Here is a 17583-nt window from a genome sequence, read left to right as displayed (position 1 = left end):
TCTGTATGTGTAGGTATGTGCATATGAGACTAAAGGTAAAGTGTAGCTATGGTTTGATGTTATCACCCTGAATCCATGGAGACTTTCATAATAAGGGTGACCAAGTCAAATTTTTTGTAGCCTGTGCTAAATGGAGTAATATCATGTTACACACCAACAAGATTTTCTGTAGCTACTTTTGAAACGTATTTTTTGTAATTGATTAAAAGTAGATGTAATACAGAGTTAATTCTGTGGGTTGAGGAAATTATTTAGATTCATGCAAAATTCAGCCTATTTTACATTTCTGATATTGTCTCTTGATTTTATAAGCTTTTCTTCTCTAAGAAAGCTTTATTATAGCTATAGTCACTAGCTTGAAATCTGAAGGGGTTTACTGCATAAGAAGTGGAGGCTGTGGCTTGAGGATAACAAGAAGGCATCAGTGAAGACTAAGGCAATCAATACATCAAAGAACCATTTTTGCTTTTTAGTCGGCACCCTGCTGTCTCACCTTTTGAAGTAAATTGGTCCTGTAAAGATATTGATGAGTACAAATTCTAAACAAATTCTCATTATTTCAGAAATAAGCATTAACTTACAGATACATGATATCAACTCATGGTGGTATTTGGAAAATTTGCTTATTTCAGTGAAAAACTAGTTTCTGCAATTCACTTTTTTAAGAAAAGGTAGATAGATCTTATGGCAAGTGAATGCCAGGTGAAAGAGTAAGGGTCCAGCACAAAGGGAGCTCTTTAAGTCTGAATATTCATAAAAAATGCATTAAACCTCCATATTAAAAAAAAAAAAGTACCCCTATTCTCAAGTGGATATTTTCTGTGCTTTTCTAAGACTTGCCCACCTATGACTCACCTATGTGAAAAAATAATCTCCACACTGCCTTCCTGGAGAAAAATAAATGGGCCCAACCAGCTGATGTCCTTGCAGCAGTTTGTGTATGATGTACAGGAACATCTCAATCCCTTAGCCAGCGAAAACGACCTACGGCATATTGCACAGCAGTTGCATAGCATAGGAGAAGTAAGTATTTTTATCTAAATTCCATTTGTTTATTTACTGTTGTGGTAGAATATTTCTTTATGAGTTTAAGCAAATGTCTAAAGTTGTTTGTTTTTTTCACTTCCTCTTAAGACATCATAAGAAGTAGAGAACGCTTTCTGTTATCATTATGTCTTGTAGCTTCTATTTTGTTACCATAATCTCTTTGAGACAGGAAGAATTACAGTTTATTGCTATAGTTGTAATATAAAATACTCAGAAAGGATCACTATGTTATCACCTTCAATGCAGTGTTCACTGCTATTTGTGTCCACTAGAAACTGAGTGGTAGGATAACTCCTTTGCATAAACAGCTTGCAGGGCATGACTAGGCTTTCCAGCTGTTAGGCTGTAACCATCTCGTTAGTAGTGGAAAATAACAAGATCTGTTTTTTGTTCTAAGTACTTGCCATATATTTAAATGCACTGTTGTTTTTTTTCCTGTGAGCAGTTTTAATCAAATTGTCCGGTCAGTGTGTTAGGAAGGTGAGAACGTGGTCTATCATCTTGTACTTCACAAGATGTAAACGGTAACTTTCATATTTATAAACAGATTAACATTATGCAGAGCGAAACTGTCCAAGATGTTGTGCTTCTGGATCCTCGCTGGCTCTGTTCTAATGTCCTTGGAAAAATCTTGTCAGTGGAGAACCCAAAAGCCCTCCATCACTACAGAGGTCGGTACACCATGGAGGACATCCAGCGTCTGGTGGCAGATAGTGACGTGGAAGAGCTGATACAGATTCTGGATGCCATGGATATTTGTGCAAGGGACCTTAGCAGTGGAGCAATGGTGGATATTCCTGCTCTCATAAAGACTGACAATCTTCACAGGTCTTGGACAGATGAGGAGGATGAAGTGCTGATTTATGGTGGTGTTAGAATCGTTCCTGTGGAACATCTTACCCCATTTCCGTGTGGAATTTTTCATAAAGTTCAGGTGAATCTCTGCAGGTGGATTCATCAGCAGAGCACAGAGGGAGATGCTGATATACGTCTGTGGGTAAATGGATCAAAGATTATGAATCGTGGAGCTGAGCTTTTAGTGCTGCTGGTCAACCATGGGCAGGGTATAGAGGTTCAAGTTAGAGGACTGGAAACAGAGAAGATCAAGTGCTGTTTACTTCTGGATTCTGTGTGCAGCACCATTGATAACTTAATAGCAACAACCTTACCAGGTCTTCTGACTGGGAAATATTACCTTAGTCCTCAGCAGCTGAGGGAACATCATGAACCAGTAATGGTCTACCAGCCCAGAGACTTTTTCCGTGCACAGAGTCAAAAGGAGACATCACTAACTAACACTATGGGGGGATATAAAGAGAGCTTTAGCAGTATACTGTGTTTTGGGTGTCTTGATGTTTACTCCCAGGGAAGCCTAGGAATGGATATTCATGTTTCTGATCTGAATCTACTTACCAGGAGAAAACTAAGTCGACTTTTGGATCCACCTGATCCAATGGGCAAAGATTGGTGCCTTCTTGCCATGAACCTGGGCCTCCCTGATCTTGTTGCAAAGTACAATACAAATAATGGAACACAAAATTACTTTCTTTCAAGCCCAGTTCATGCCCTTCTGCAGGAATGGAGTAATGCACCTGACAGCACTGTAGGGATACTAATGTCTAAGCTGAGGGAATTAGGTCGCAGAGATGCAGCAGATTTCTTACTGAAGGCATCTTCTGTATTCAAAATTAATTTAGATGCTAATGGTCAAGAGGCTTATGCCTCCAGTTGCAACAGTGGCACATCTTACAACTCAATTAGTTCTGTAGTGTCACGGTAAGAGGAGGTGTTTTGCATGGATATCCTTTCAAAGTGCAGAAAGGATAAAAAATACATAAATATAAAAGTTACAGTGCATACTAATTTATGAGCTTTTGCATCAGAGGATCCTTCTCTGGCACCACCTTTTTTTGTGCATAAACTTTCTACTCCTAACTGTGAGTTGTTGCTCTTTATTAAAAAGACTGGTGTACTTCTGGTGGTTTAGAACTATTTCTGATTGAGAATGTGCTGCTTAATACTGCCATTTCAACTGGAAAGTCTTAACTTTTAGATTGCGTACTGCAACTGTTTTATATAATTCTCCCCATAAAAGGTAGGGGGAGAGGAATAGCACATAGTACCTTATGTGTCTGTTTCTTACACACTTTTTTTTTTCCTTTTCACTGTGTCCTCTGCTTAACTTCTTTTTATATTTGTAAGGAGAGAAATCCACCATTTGTGGTCAATCTGACCAAACTTAAGTGCATCGTTTTTAGCTGAAAAAGTGAGTGCCTTTTGCAGGAGGGAGGGTGCAGTTGATTTGAATGACCCTGCTGGAGTTACGAGAACATGCTACCTCTGTTTCACTTAAATTGTCTGCATGCTTATCATTGCAAGTGGTGCTTGCCTATTAATTTTTCCTGCACTTCTAAGTCATTGGTGATGACTCACGCAGAGCATTCTTGTGCCAGTACTATAGGTATAGGTGTGATACCTAATCAACTTCAATTACAGTCAAATCATAATGTGAAAATCTCTTAAACTTGCCAATTATCATGCTTTGTTATTTCCATGCACCTCAGGTAAAAGTTCATATCATTATAATAGAGTTCAAAAAATACAAGTGTTGGATACTGCAGAATAATATTGTCTAGCTGTCAGTTGTAATTTGTGTATAACAAAGGTTTTCTACTATTAGATCCTGCATTACTTACTTCCTGTACTTGAAAACTTTGATGGGGATAAAAAAAAAAAAAAGGAAGCAAGGTTTCTTGCAGTGATAACTTTTAAATTGATATGAGGGAATATGACCCATTCTCTGTTCTAAAAAGCATGTAATTTTCATGGTGCGATATGTGTTTGTTTATATATATTGTATGTATATATATTAAGACTATTTTTTCCTTAATCTTACATTGTAGTAAATTTTAAAGGATTTTTCTACAAATAAACTGTTGCTTGTTGCATCCTTGTTGATCATATTCAGTTGCTGAAGGGTATCAAAACTTCTTTTCTTTACAGTCAGAATTGAGGAGAGGCAATGCCTGCCTTCTGAAGTTCTTGGCACCTCCTGTTTGACTTCAGGGGAATTTCTTAGTATGCTGCAGGAATATTTATGGGGGTTTTTTAATTGCAGAGGTGGTCCCTGTACAGCAGAAGAATCTGCATTCGTTTTAACAAATGGCAAGCCAAAGCAGTTTGCTACATAGCTTTTCCTTTGTGGTTTTTCATAATGGAAACCAAAACAGCAAATGTGAGTCTGTCATCAGGAATTCTCCAGATAATGCTGTGATGCAGAGAGAGAGGGCACTGCATTAGAATTTGGGCTGCAATAATTGTCCTTTACATTAAATTTCCCCTCATCACACAAGGGACTCTGCTGGTGCTGCTTATTTAAATCTCAGCATTATTCCCTGATAGCTGCAGACTCTTGGTGTGGCACACTCTGCAGGCAGCTTTGCACAGTACCTCTGCCCTATGTATGCTGCAAAGGATTTAAGAGAGATCTTCTTAAAATGCTAATGCTTGTTTCCCCCTGCCTTTCTTTGCCTATTTTACCCTTGCTTAATTAAATCTTTCCCGAGGTCCCAGCTATTGCTGGACTCCACAGTTAACCATTCCTTATAAGTCTAGTCCTCAATAGGAAGTACGGTTTATGAGCAGTCTTACCCTGAGCTGTCTGTGTTTTGATGTTCTGCTTCTGACAAACTGCATTCAGCATCTCCCACTGCTGCTCTAAGTGGCCCACTGCAGAGCCCAGCCCTACACAGCCTGTATTTACCGCTGTCAATTAATGGCCACTACCATATTTCAGCTTCCAGCTGCGGACACGTTCACTACTTCTGTCAGATTCTAGTAAGTGGAGGAGTGTTTTTCATGTAATAAAACTTCCCAGGTTTCTACCAGAAAAGGTTTGCTCACCTGCCCACCCACCCAGATGCTTTATGCACACTTGAGATGTGTGGTCAACTTACCAACACTGATTAAACTACTCCTTTTACTATATTTTTGTTTTTCCCTTCCCAACAGCATGTTTCTCATAGTTCCCTGCTTCCATTTACTGTGAAGTGTAGACCTGGGAGAATAAATTACTTTGTGGACTCTATGATGAACCTTTGACTAGCAGTCACAGCCTATTGCATCATTTACAGTTTTCATGGTAGTAGACTCAGGAAAGTGAATCAGAGTCACAGGATAGCTTTGGATTCCTTTCTTATAAATCCTGTGCTACTGATCAAAAAACTAAAAAATTTGTTTCCTAGATGACAATTTGGGGATAAAAAAAGGCTAGCCAGATGTTACAAATGAACATCTCTTCTGTTGCTTCACTTTTATTAATTGTTTCATTTTATGAATGCAGCTAGGAGCAGAGCTTCATTCTGTGGTTTTTAGAACTGAGTTAAAAGATGCAGTTTTTAGAACTGAGTTAAAAGATCCTGCCCTTCAGAGAAGAGCTGCTGAAACATAATTTTGAGGATAAATCAATGAATGACAATTTTCATTTTGTCTTCAAAATCTATAATATATACAAACTCTGAAGTTTGCTGCTCAAGGCCCAGAGGCATTACAGATTATCCTGCAATTTAGAAAAGTATTCTACTGGCACTCAGATTCAAATCTTGAAAAAATTTTCTGAAGAAGATAGGGAAGAAGCAAACACTTTGATGCAGGCTATTTTTCCAGTGATTTCTCCCCAGCATGCAGCAACATGCATCAAATAAAAGAAGTACTTCATATGGCTGTTTTTACTGGCTGTTATTGGTTGTACTATTTTCAGAAGTTTTGTTACTGACCTAACTGCTGAGTTTAGAAAGCCAAAAGAGATCAGTGGTTACATGGAAATGATTTTAAGGTAGGCCAAGGGCATCCAGAGACAGCATCAGGTGGAGGTGGATATATATTATTTTTCTCACCTTAAAAGGATGAGGAGACAAGGGTAAGATGAAGATAGTCACACGTTTTAGGACCTTTGGGATTCAAGTGATTGAAAAAGTTATGAAACTACAAGAGTTTTGAAACTCCCAAATGTCACATGATTGACAGAGCCAGGAGGTTTAGAAAGGAGCCAGTTTCCTAAATGGTCAGGTCATTATAGAGAGCAACAGTGAAGTTTTTAGAGCAGCTGTGATGGAGCCAGTTTCAGGTCCTAAAACTTTGTTGGCTGTGTTCTTCCCTCAAAGGAGAAATTACCTCCCTAATTCATTGCAACCTGTTTATTGCAGAGATGCTGTGTTACAGCATCATGTAAAACAGTGCCTCAATTTGAATTGCATAACTATTTCAGCTTTGACAATGAAATGGAGGAGTAATGCCCAAATTGTAACTCCAAGAAAAGTAAATGAAGCCTGCTGTTGGCTAAGTCAGAGGAGATGGATTGCAGTATCTTTGAAGCTAGCCTAAAAGCACTGTGCTCAATATTGAAATTTATTTCTATTTGATTTTTTATTTGTTAAACTCCGTACACTGTGTCAAACAAAAAAAAAAAAAAAAAAAGAAAAGAAAAAGAAATTCATTCACATTTCTTTTGAGGCATTGTCTGACTCGGAAGACAAGGCAGTGGGTGGAAAAAGAGAAAGAAAACTGGTTTTAAACAATGCCTAAGGTTTCCAAAAGGGTTACAGCCAAGCCACTCAGACTTTGTAGGCAGAAGTAAGTACTTGGGTCTTCAAAAGTCAGATGAGCGGTATATGGAAGGGAATGGATGGTATTCCTCTGTATGGCTACACCATTCATCATAGCAAGCTTCACAGGAGCAGTGGGACCAGCAGATACACTGCCTCAAAGCCAGCTGAGGACCTCGGTGGACCTGGTTCAGTTTTGCATTAACCAAACTGACCTAGTGTTCCTGCATCAGCCAGACTACTTTGGGTGGGTTCCAAATCCAACACAGGCATATTTACAGATCCTTTTTCAGAAACCAATTATGTTGCTGAGTCAGTTTGATGTAGCTTAAAATTCACTGGCCTGCCCTGAGACAAGGCAGACGTGGACCACCCTGCCCAAACTCTGGCTCCTGCTGTCACCAAGCCTAGGACACCTACACTACCAATATGCACTCACATATGCAAGGCAGAAAGGAAGACTAAGAAGAATTTAGGGCAGGGTGACAAGGGGGGTCTCAAACAGGAATGAATGCTTGGACATGCTGCGTCTTACATGGACTTAGCAAAGAGATGCTGACAGCCTGAGCCCCCACATGCTCCTCCTGCAGAAATGTAGCGCCTGCTGCAATGGTCTAGGCATGTCTGGTGGCTCTGTGTCCAGGCTCATGAATATTCTCTCTGTTGTATCTGCACAGGATTCAGAATGCAGCTTGGTGAGGTATGTTCCCTATGGATTCAGGCACGGTCACAGGTGACTGTAACACACCTGGACACTATATGTGGACTGGAAGCATATGTGTTATCTGGAAGGTAACTGGAAATATGTGTTTATTTCCGGACTGTATGTGTTGGAAGTATAGTCAGGATGCTTCTGCTGCACCTCAGCAATTGAAGGCTGGAGGGCTGGGGGAGAGGGTTGGAATCTGCATGAGTAAGGACTGAGTGAGACACCAGCATGTGGTGCACAGGGAGGGGAGGATGAAGTTGTGCTTTTCAAAACTGCTGTCAGAGAAACACGGGAGAGAGGGGAAGGCTCTTGCATTAGAGGGGCCTGACTGCTGATGTTAAAAGACAGCCTGTGTATGACTCTCTGAGTCATCCTGTGCTTCACTTTTTAAGCTGCTCATTGCATTGCAAAATCAACTTTTTTACCCTGGCCACAAAGAATTATAGTTTGACTAGTCCATTTCCCATGAAAGATGAATCAGCTTCACTTTCAGACCCCCTACACAGGACTGCTTACAAGTCAAAACCGATGTAGCAATCAGCTAAGCAAAAGAAGCACAGAGAGAAGGTTAGCAGCGAATCCCATTATCACTAAATTTACCTACAAAGCTCTATAACTTTCTGTGATATTTACATCTTTCTATTAGCTGCAAATGCAAGAAAAAAGTATTCTGCAGAGCGCTGAGTGCAATCAATTAGTGCTAAGCCAAAATTTTTATTACTGGAAAAACAACAAGTACAAGTCTGGAATTTTGTGCCAAAGGCAATGTGTCAGTGCATATGAAAATCAGTGTAGGTCTGGATGAGTTGTAGGACAGAAACATCTCTTACTCTCCTAAGCCTACAGTATGGATTATTTCATCATTCCTAAGGTATGTATCTGCAGAAGAAGCAGGAAAGATATTTCTTTAGAAGTGTTTCCCAATAACACCTGATAGCTAGGATTAGACTCAGATTTAGTTGTACTTAAGAAATTAACCACCATCCTCTACAATTAGAACATATAAAATAAATATTTTCTACAGACCCCTGGGGATTGTGTTGCCTGCTAGAGAATGTTGTAACAATTACCCTGGAAAACATGCATGGAGGTGAGTCACCATAACCAAATTAGAATCAGATAGGATGGGCTAAATTTCCTCAGGTGCTTACAGTCAGAAGGAAATATCACTTGCAGCTGCTAGATCTGGTAGTCAGGTACCAGTATAGGTTTCAGAGGCATCATCTGCAGTATCAATCTGCTTATAGAAGCTCAGAAAGGGGCTGCATGAATGTTTCAACTGATGGATTAACACAGTTTCCATGCAGGCTTCAAGAACCGAATCAAGGCACAAAGCTTGCAAGTGCTAATGGGAAGAGGCCTTTTTATCCCAGGTAATAACACCTGCCTGAGAAATGTTTTGCAAATCACTTTTTGCTGCCATTCCAGGAAAATACAGAAGGAACCTAATCAGCTGCCAATTTGGTTCTACATCTAATAGATGAATACAAAGCTACCATGTACTTCCCATTTGCCATTCATTGTCCAAGACATACTGTTGGTTTGTACTTAGCAAAACAGGGAGAATATTCTTCAGCAGAAGGTAAAGGAGACTTACAGGATGAACAACCTCCCCAGCTGTGACTTAGCATCATGCAGTTTCCCTATTTCTCACTCTCATGGCTAGGAAAGCTCTACATAACTCCCACAGTCACCAAAGAAAAGCATGCCAGAGAGAAATTCTGCCTTGTTTTATACATTCATCTTCTATAAGGATGTTCAGTTATTTAATTGTTCAGTCTTCCATGCTAGCATAGTATTTTCACAATTCCCTTATCAGACTCACCTTTCTGCTTTAAATTGCTCACTGCAGGAAGGAGTACTACATCAGTCATGAGAAACACTGTCTGTGGCACCAGGTGAACCAGGCATTGCACAGGAGAGCACAGGTCAGAGTGAGTGCATTGGGTGCCTGTTAGATAAACATGATAGTCCCAAGGGCCTCTTTCTACCACCAGCTCAACCATGTGCCCAACTCCAGCAAAATTCAGCTGCACAGTGTGGATGTGATCTCTGAATTTCCCATGGATATACCTGTAAATACCAAAACATGGCATCTGGTGAGGAGAAGAGAGGTCCAACTGTTTTATGTTTTTCTTTATGGTGCGCTAGACTTAAAGCATCTTTCACATTCCACTAGTGAGATCAGGGGCACACTTCATAATCACAAAGGGGTCTCACTAAACTTAAGTTTGATGTTTGTCTGTAGTTGTACTACATTAAACACTAAGGGAAACATTCCTGCCTCTTTCACTGGTCATTGGGCTACACCTTTTTATTTCTAGAAGTGAAGCCAATATATATAAAAATTGTTGGAAAACACTTGTTTTCGGCAAATATTTATCATCATCTCTGATGCACATTGTTTTTAATGTGTTTCACTGAAATCTCTAAAAGAAAAGTTTTCTCCAATGGAAAAACAGAAATTGTCCATAATCTCCTAAAAGAGACTTTTCTGCCAACTGTTACCTTGACTGGTAATTGAAGTAACAATTCTAACAATATGCAAATTGTTTCTGTTGTTAGAAAAATTAGTTTCAAAATCTGGTATTAAAAAAATCCTGTAATCCACTATCAGTCTGAAGCCACAACCCCTTGATACACATCTACCACAGTGGAGTCATGGCTTCAGTGTGCCTTTGCATAGCAGACAGAAGTCGTGGTGGTTTAACACCAGCAGGAAATTAAACCCAAATAAACCACTCCCCTTACCTCCGAAGCTTCCAATAAGGGAGGGACAAAGGCAGAGGCAATGGGCTGAGATTACAATTTCCTGAATGCAGAAAACAAAGGAGTGGAAACACACAGTAACAACAAAATGAATACCAAAAGTATACCAAGAGAAGAAGGTTTTTTACCGACAGAAATGTACTCGCCCTCAGGAACACAAACAAGAGGGCAGGTGCTCCCCAGAGGTCACACCCACATGACTTCCCAGACCAAGGCACTATGGCAACCTTCCCATGCCCTGCACCACTCCAGAACAAGGGCCAGGAGAAGGGCGGGGGACTCCCACAGACAGTGCTTCCCAACACCTTCCCACTGGAGAGGGGCAGGCAAAGCGAGACCCTTCTGCTGGGGCAGCTGCCGGGGTTTTCCTGCCAAAGCCGCGCTCCCAGGCCTGCTGTGGGAGGGGCGGAAGCACAGCCTGGGCAAGCCCGCTGCAGCACTCAGCCCCACCTCTCCCTGCCCCCGGCACAGCGTGAAGGAACACCACCTTCCCTAAGAGGAATTTAGTGCCTTGCATCCACAGGTACACAGCACGTATGAAGACTGTTATGCCACTGCAACCTTATTATTAGCATCCACCCGGCCCAGAGCCGCATTTTGCATGAGCTAAAGCAAATTTCCATTTGTAGCTTGGAGAAACTGATCTGCTGACCTAATCTCAGCCAACTCAAGGGTTTACATTTCTATGCCAGTGCTGAGGTTGACCTCAAAAAGTTAAGTGTGCAAACAGTGCTAATGACAACTTTGGGAAGCAGATTAGTTGCGTATACAGTAATTTTAGTTGTAACAAGAAGCTGTTTGTATTCTCTTTCTGCAGTTTCCACTTTTAAAACTTATCTCCCACGTTAATTAATTTGTCTTTTTCAAATCTAGGAAACATAATGAAGTATGGGAATCTTATAGTGTAAGTGATTTTGGCTATATTGTGAAACAAGACAACTAAGAAGCTGGGCTGGAATTGCTCATTGTAAATATTGTCCAAGGACACAGTCTTTCGATCCAAGAGAGTCTGATTTCTGCCTCCTCTGCTTAGTAGAAGTGTTTCCTCTGTGTGCCCAGCAGAAGACTCTCTACTGTGGACCAGGGGGTGCTTCCCAGCACTTAAAAATCCCATCTGGAGACATACTGTGTCATGTTTGTATTTCTGACAAGGCCTTTATTAGCACTGCCAACAACAGGGATCTTTTGAGTGCTCTGTTGCCATCAGGCGGGGTGTGGTGGAAGGTTATTAAACTGCCTCTGCCACTTAGTTTTCATCTGACACATGCTTAATTGCGAGGATGTCCTTCCTCTTATTAGTGTTTGAATCAGTCCCACTGTTGATGAGAAGTGTTGTCCAAATCATGTTATATAGTAAAACATATTTAAAGCCACAGCCATAGTGTTCCACAGTATTAGGGTAGAGGGAAGTTCAGATGACACGTTGTATCCTCACATTTCCCAGCATCAGCCAGGAATATCTCTGTCTTATTCCTGATGGGCAGAGATGCAGTAGGTGACATGACAAAGGGACTGGCTTGGATGCCCCTGTGGGGAGAGGAGGGCTGCAGTGTAACCCTTAAGAAGTACTTCATTCAATATTCTCTGTCATCTCCTGCTATTTCTATTAATTACATGGGAGGAAACTGGTGTTGAAGGTAGAATGGGAATGTGAAAAATAAGGAAATCTGTGAATTATGTGGCTTCTCAACCTTGTTGATGCTTGGGAATATTATGTACTAGTAGCTGTTGATCAAAGGTGCAGTGTTCAGATGCTAAGGACTGAAGTCAGAGTTTAGGGTCAAAAAAAGGTTGATGTTCTTGCATGAGGAACAAATTTCACAAGCTGTGTAGCTTTGCTATATCATAAATAGCTATAGTCTTTCCTTCCAGCTTTTAATCTATCAGGGCATTGAATTACAGTGACAGTTTCAAATCTTGGAAGCCAGATGTGATTCTCCTAACCTCCACTCCCTGAAGCATACCTGTGATTGCCAGCTCCAACAAGCCAAGTAAATAAAACGCTCAGGGGAGTGGGAATGGAATAATTAAGTGTTGAAATAATCAGACTAGAAAATGGCACTCACCTTTGGAAAACATCTACACTGCTTTCTGCAGGGAGCAGAGACAGTTTTAAATGGCAGCTGGAGGCAAATACAAGTCCTCTTCATTACTCCCCATGATGTAGAAAGAGTCTTGGGAAACGAAAGGCCCTTGTTCATCTGCAGTCCGGGTAAACAAGGCACTTGGAAAATAAGATAAGCCACTCTTTCTAAAGCCAGACCACGTTCTGGTATGGTTTCCTGGAGAGCCCTGTACGTCCAGTTCTGACAGAGTCCCTTTGGACTGATTGCAAGAGGGAGTCTAATTCTGCCAGCTTAGTAAGTGCTGTGTTCAGCTTACCTAAGTGTCCTGTAAAAGTGTAGTTAGTGGGAAACAGTAAATAAAACTAAGCATGCTGCAGCTAACATAACTACATATTTGGGGCAGAGAGGAGCAGGTGCTCTTCTGGATGATAGCCACAGTTCAAAGCCTTAGTCCATGTGTTTTGATCAGGAGACTGCTGGCAACTGATCAACAAATGTGACCAAGGCTGACGTCTCCTGTTTGGTGTTGGTGTGAGAGTGCATGTGTGTTTACAGCTGGAGTCAGGACGGATGGCAGCGGTTAGGTACTCTGTTGCAGCAACTTCTGTGCTTCTCATGTTTTGTTTTTTTCTACTTTTTAGTTTTACTTTAGTCCAGTATGTTTTGGCAAAAATTGAGAGGGAGTAATAGAGAGTTTATATAGGATGTGTATATGTAAGGCTAGGTATATTAGATTCTGGTTGGTGTGAATCTCTGCCTAGCCTGCAACAGAAGAGATTTTAACCAGGTTCTGCCATTAGTCAGCACTCTAGTCCCAACACTGTAAATTTTGATCATCCACTTTTCCTGGGTTTCTTAAATTAATCTAATGCTGTATTGCACTAGAAGGGGAAGACCTGTCCTATCCACCCTTGCTTTGCAGTCTTTTGGGTGCTGACTAATACCTGGCATGCTCAGCCAGTTCAGCTCACTCATCCAGCAGGAAGAAGCTGTCACTTGGCTTTGAGGGCATTGTTTGCAGCCCAATGAGCTTGCTGCTACAGCTTAGAAGAGAAATGAGAATTGACAGAAGAGGGAAGGGCCAGAATGTAATTTTTTCAGCACTAATCCTGGTTCAAATCAGACAGAACTGCTTGGTAAACAACACCCATAAATACTTTCAAACTATATAAAGGTTTAACTTCGGTATTTGTTTTAGCTAAAAGTACTTCCATAAGCTCTGGTTAAACTGTCTAGATGCCAGTGGCTCTTGGCAGAATATAAAAGAGTCCTCTACCCACTTCCAGGGAAACAGCAGCTATCCCAAATCCAGGAACACTAGCAGATGTGAGCTGGGAAAGCCTGTACCCTGGAAAATGTCCAAACAGGAAGGCAAGCCCTGAGTATCAGCTGCACCCGCTCTGGAGAGGACAGCACCACAAGTGCAGCACTGTGGGACTGACCTCTCCTGACTCACGGTGCTCTCTTCAGTACCAGGTTACTCCTGTTAGAAAATGGAGAGTGACATCCACAGCCCTTTCCTTCTCTCCTCAAGCTCCTGGGTACAGCTAATTCTGGTCCATTTGGTGATGAAGGCAGGGTTAGTACTGAAGAAAGGAAAAGGAAGTTTTCTGTGTTCTCAGATTTCTGTGCCCTTCTGTGCCTGCAGGATTCCTGTGCTGATGTTGCAGAGTCCTTCCTCAACCCAGCTCTCTTGTGGGGTGCTGACAGTCCTGCCCTGCCTGCAAGGGCTGGGCTGCAGCTCAGCTGAGGGAATGTTTCTGAAAGTAGTTCAAGTCTCAGTGCTGCAGCAGCTCTTGGGCTTTTAAATGACCATTACTTTTGCTAAGCTTCTGAGAGTTATATAGGCTGGGCACGTCCTGCAGCGCTGTCATGGGTGCAGGACCTGAGCAGATGTGAGCCATTGCCACTCTGCCTCAACAGGCCCTGGACTTTACAGGCTGCGACAAAACAAGCACTGTCAGGAGAGAGGCCAGATGGAGGTGTGGATGAAAAGGCACAGAACATGAAGAAGAAATGCGGTACTACTCACTATTAAACATTCTTAAGCAAAACTCATCTGTGTGTCATCAATACACTAGCGAGGATATGAAATACATATGCAATGACTTAAAAGACATAAACCTGAAATGGAAATTAAAAGAAACAAGAATTGTTCAGGATAAAGAAGGACGGGGTCGACTGAAAAGGCATTTAAAAGACGGTTTATTTCAAAATCAGTCTCATGGAATAATCACATTAGAAGCCATACATTAGAAACCTTGTATCAGAAGCCATTATAATTCTAGTTAAAATGTCTTTCGTACATTTCTTATTCTAAACTTCCACAAAGCTCACTAGCACCTTCATAATCAATTGCTAATTGCTGCATTTTACTTTTTCTATCCAATCATATAACTCTACAAAAACTTATTGCTGTATCTTCTACTTTTGATCAACTCTCTAACAAGTTCTATTGCTAAACTTTAATTGTATTCTACTATTTTGCTTAGCATAGTCATTCTCTTATACGAGGCCTATATCTACTTGCTTAAAACATATTTCTGCTTAAACAACAAATCTTTATTCTTATTTAATCTCTCTGTTCTAATTTTAGTCTATTCTAAACCTTCAAGCCTTCTCCAAGGTCTAAGGTCAAACACTGTATCCATCTCTATCTCTGAGCTTGTTTGCTCAAGGCCTTGGAAGCTTTCTGTGCCTGCATTTCCCACAAAGAATTCCTTCAAGTAGAAAACTAGAGACAGGTGAGAAGTCAAAATGTAAGCAAGCAGGTTTGTCACGTAAGCAGTTCTTCCAGGTTCTAGATTAGTCATTTTTCTGTTTTAAAAACTGTGGCTTTTCTTAATTTTTTTCCTGCCTAAATGTTTATGGGTGTTTTCTTTAAACAGTTCAAAACTAGCTTCAATAGTTAAATAAAGGGAAAAACTAAGAGAACAAGTAATGCTAAGCAGAGGAGTCACCCAACCAGCCTGTGTGAAGATCCTTCCCTGCACAAGTACTTTAGGTAGGAAAAACCCACTAAGTACCTTTGAGGACTAGACTGAGAAGTTCAATGTTGAAGATTTTGTTGGAAGCAAAGATCTTCTTGGAGGAAGTAATCTGTAGGCACCCCCTTTCTGATCTCATATTCCCTTAGTAAGACAGCCAGTAAGACAGGCTTTTTCTCTAACCAGGTATTTATCATTATTATTAGGGCAGGAGAGGAAGAACAGTCTCATATTCTGAAGCTGAGTTTCTCTAAAGAAATAGGAACCTGACTTTTTGATTCCCTCAGAAGAGCTGTTTTTGTAGTGTAAAAACATGCAGCTCCCACTGGTGTCCCCTGGAATTTGCTGAGTTTCTAGAAACTGCCTTTTGACAGCATCAATAACCAGGCATACAAAGCATCTCTGATGTCTTCCTGGCTGTAGCAGTTTGTTTATCCAGTAGCACTGAGAGAATAACATGCCTGTATCTCTCTGTAAGGAGGCTTCCAGGAGCTGCCTGCAGCTGACAGACACAGGCACTGTAGCTGGCCCTTTAGCATAGATGCAGGTTCAGTCTTGTCATCAGTGAGGAGTGGGAGGCAGTGTAAGGGACTTTCTGAGAGCATCCTCAAAGGGCTCTAATGTGATATATGCCAGCTAAGAGTTTCTTGTAACAGCAGCTGTCACATAAAGAGAAGAAAAACTGCAAGTGAATACAGAGAGATAGGCAGTTACAAGTAACATGCACCTGGCAGTGCAGATGCTTCCAGCCAGCTCTTACACTACTCTAAATCAATACCGTTCCAGAGCCAAGAGCAGCTTTGATGCTTGCTTGCTCATTATTAAACGTTAGAATAGTATTTGCTGCTGGTTCTATCCTAAAAGTCATCCAGACTAGAACTTCAGGTGCTGCACTTTGGTATGAATCATAGCGTAAATATTGCCACAGTCACTGCTTGTCACAAACAGGTTTATTTCAAAATGACCATTGCCAAATTCCTCCTTTGTTTGGCTGTTTTACAATTCTTCCTTGTGACAGCACACTTGCAGCTGAGAGATGAGAGGGTCTTGGTTTTGTCCCTCATCACCCTTGGAGGCACAATCTGTACAATTTACCGGTGAAAGGTGAGGGCTCTCTCATATGACCATTCCATAAGATAAACAAACATGCTGATTTCAAACAGTCTTTTTTTTTTTTTTTCGTAATATAACCACAAATCTATTTCATCGGATTTCCTGCACAGCCCGTGTGCAATGCATTCTGGTAAAATAAGGGGAGGTGTCTGGTGCAGGGAGACCTTGGAGTGCACTGCTGCACTGGCTTAAGTCTCTGCTTGGGGACGCAGCATTGCACAATCATCAAACTGCATAGCAAAGCTTGCCCTGACCCCATCTCCTCCCCTCTCTCACCTCCTGTCTGTCTGTACAGGGGCTTCTGGGGAGATACAAAGGGCATTGCATCAAGAGGGACATATCTCTCATCAGACCTCCAGCCATCCCACTCTCCCTTTGCAACACCGTGCCTTCAGCCTGTCAGCCACAGTAAGAATCCAGTAAACAAGAGCACAAATCAAAAAACAACATTGTGACCTATTTAATGGGAAAAAGACTATGTCGACTCAAGCTACTGGCAAAACTAGTTTCATTTGCCATAGCTGCTAGCCAAGTAAGTAATGTGTGGGCACATGCATTTAAAGTTACTGTGCTAGCAGGGCTCCTGCTGCACAGTTTTAAACATCTCTGTGAAGGCTTGGTTGGATAAGAATGCATCTAGGCACATGCTGCTTCTGCAGCAGCAAGAAGAGTCTGAGAGCTGTTTCTCGAAGGGAAGCATAATGCCTTTCTTGACCAAGCATTCTCGGAGCCCTATCTGCCCCTGATGGTGTGTGGATGTACCCCTGTGACCAGGCTCCGTGCCAAAGAACACACTATAGAGGACACTGCTCTCCACTCCATCTTCTGCAGAGTGCTTTCAGTTACCTCCTCCACGCAGACAGAGAGCTGGGCAACAACATGAGAAGAAGGAAAGGTAAGGTTTGCAGGGATGTTTACAGCACAGGGGATGGCTTTTGAGTCAAAGAGAAGGGGGACAGGCAACAAACCAAACACATCTATTCCAGTCTAAGGAACCTCCAAAGAAATCAAATTATTCCAGCGACAAAAGAAAACTCAACGGAGACAGTAAGACAAGAAAGCCTAAAGCAAGGCTCAAAGACAAGTGAAAAAAAAAAGCCATAAGAAGGTCTGTGTAAAGCAGCAGCTTTGATCTTCTGCCCTAACCCTGCCAATTTCCATGTACAAGTAATGTGACTGCTAATCTCATCTGTGAGCAGCATAGCTTCATCAGCTCTTGCCTGAAGAAAATGTTCAGCTTGTGATGCTAATTTAAGCCCTCAGTTTGGATCTTTTGGACAGTGGAGATA

General features: G+C 41.4%; 1 protein-coding gene across 1 annotated transcript in view; it reads left to right on the top strand.

Annotated features, from left to right (window-relative positions):
- Window positions 1-3995, top strand: part of DAPK1 (death associated protein kinase 1) — an 83849-nt gene extending 79854 nt beyond the window's left edge. The window contains exons 25-26 of the mRNA XM_058823267.1: window positions 835-1023; window positions 1595-3995. Coding sequence (XP_058679250.1) covers window positions 835-1023; window positions 1595-2827 — 1422 coding nt within the window. The 3' untranslated portion in view covers window positions 2828-3995. The remainder of the gene's footprint in view (window positions 1-834; window positions 1024-1594) is intronic.
- Window positions 3996-17583: the final 13588 nt, after the last annotated feature.

The sequence above is a fragment of the Ammospiza caudacuta genome, chromosome Z (assembly GCF_027887145.1).
Source record: "Ammospiza caudacuta isolate bAmmCau1 chromosome Z, bAmmCau1.pri, whole genome shotgun sequence".
NCBI lineage: Eukaryota > Metazoa > Chordata > Aves > Passeriformes > Passerellidae > Ammospiza > Ammospiza caudacuta.
This window is presented reverse-complemented; position numbering and strand designations above follow the sequence as displayed.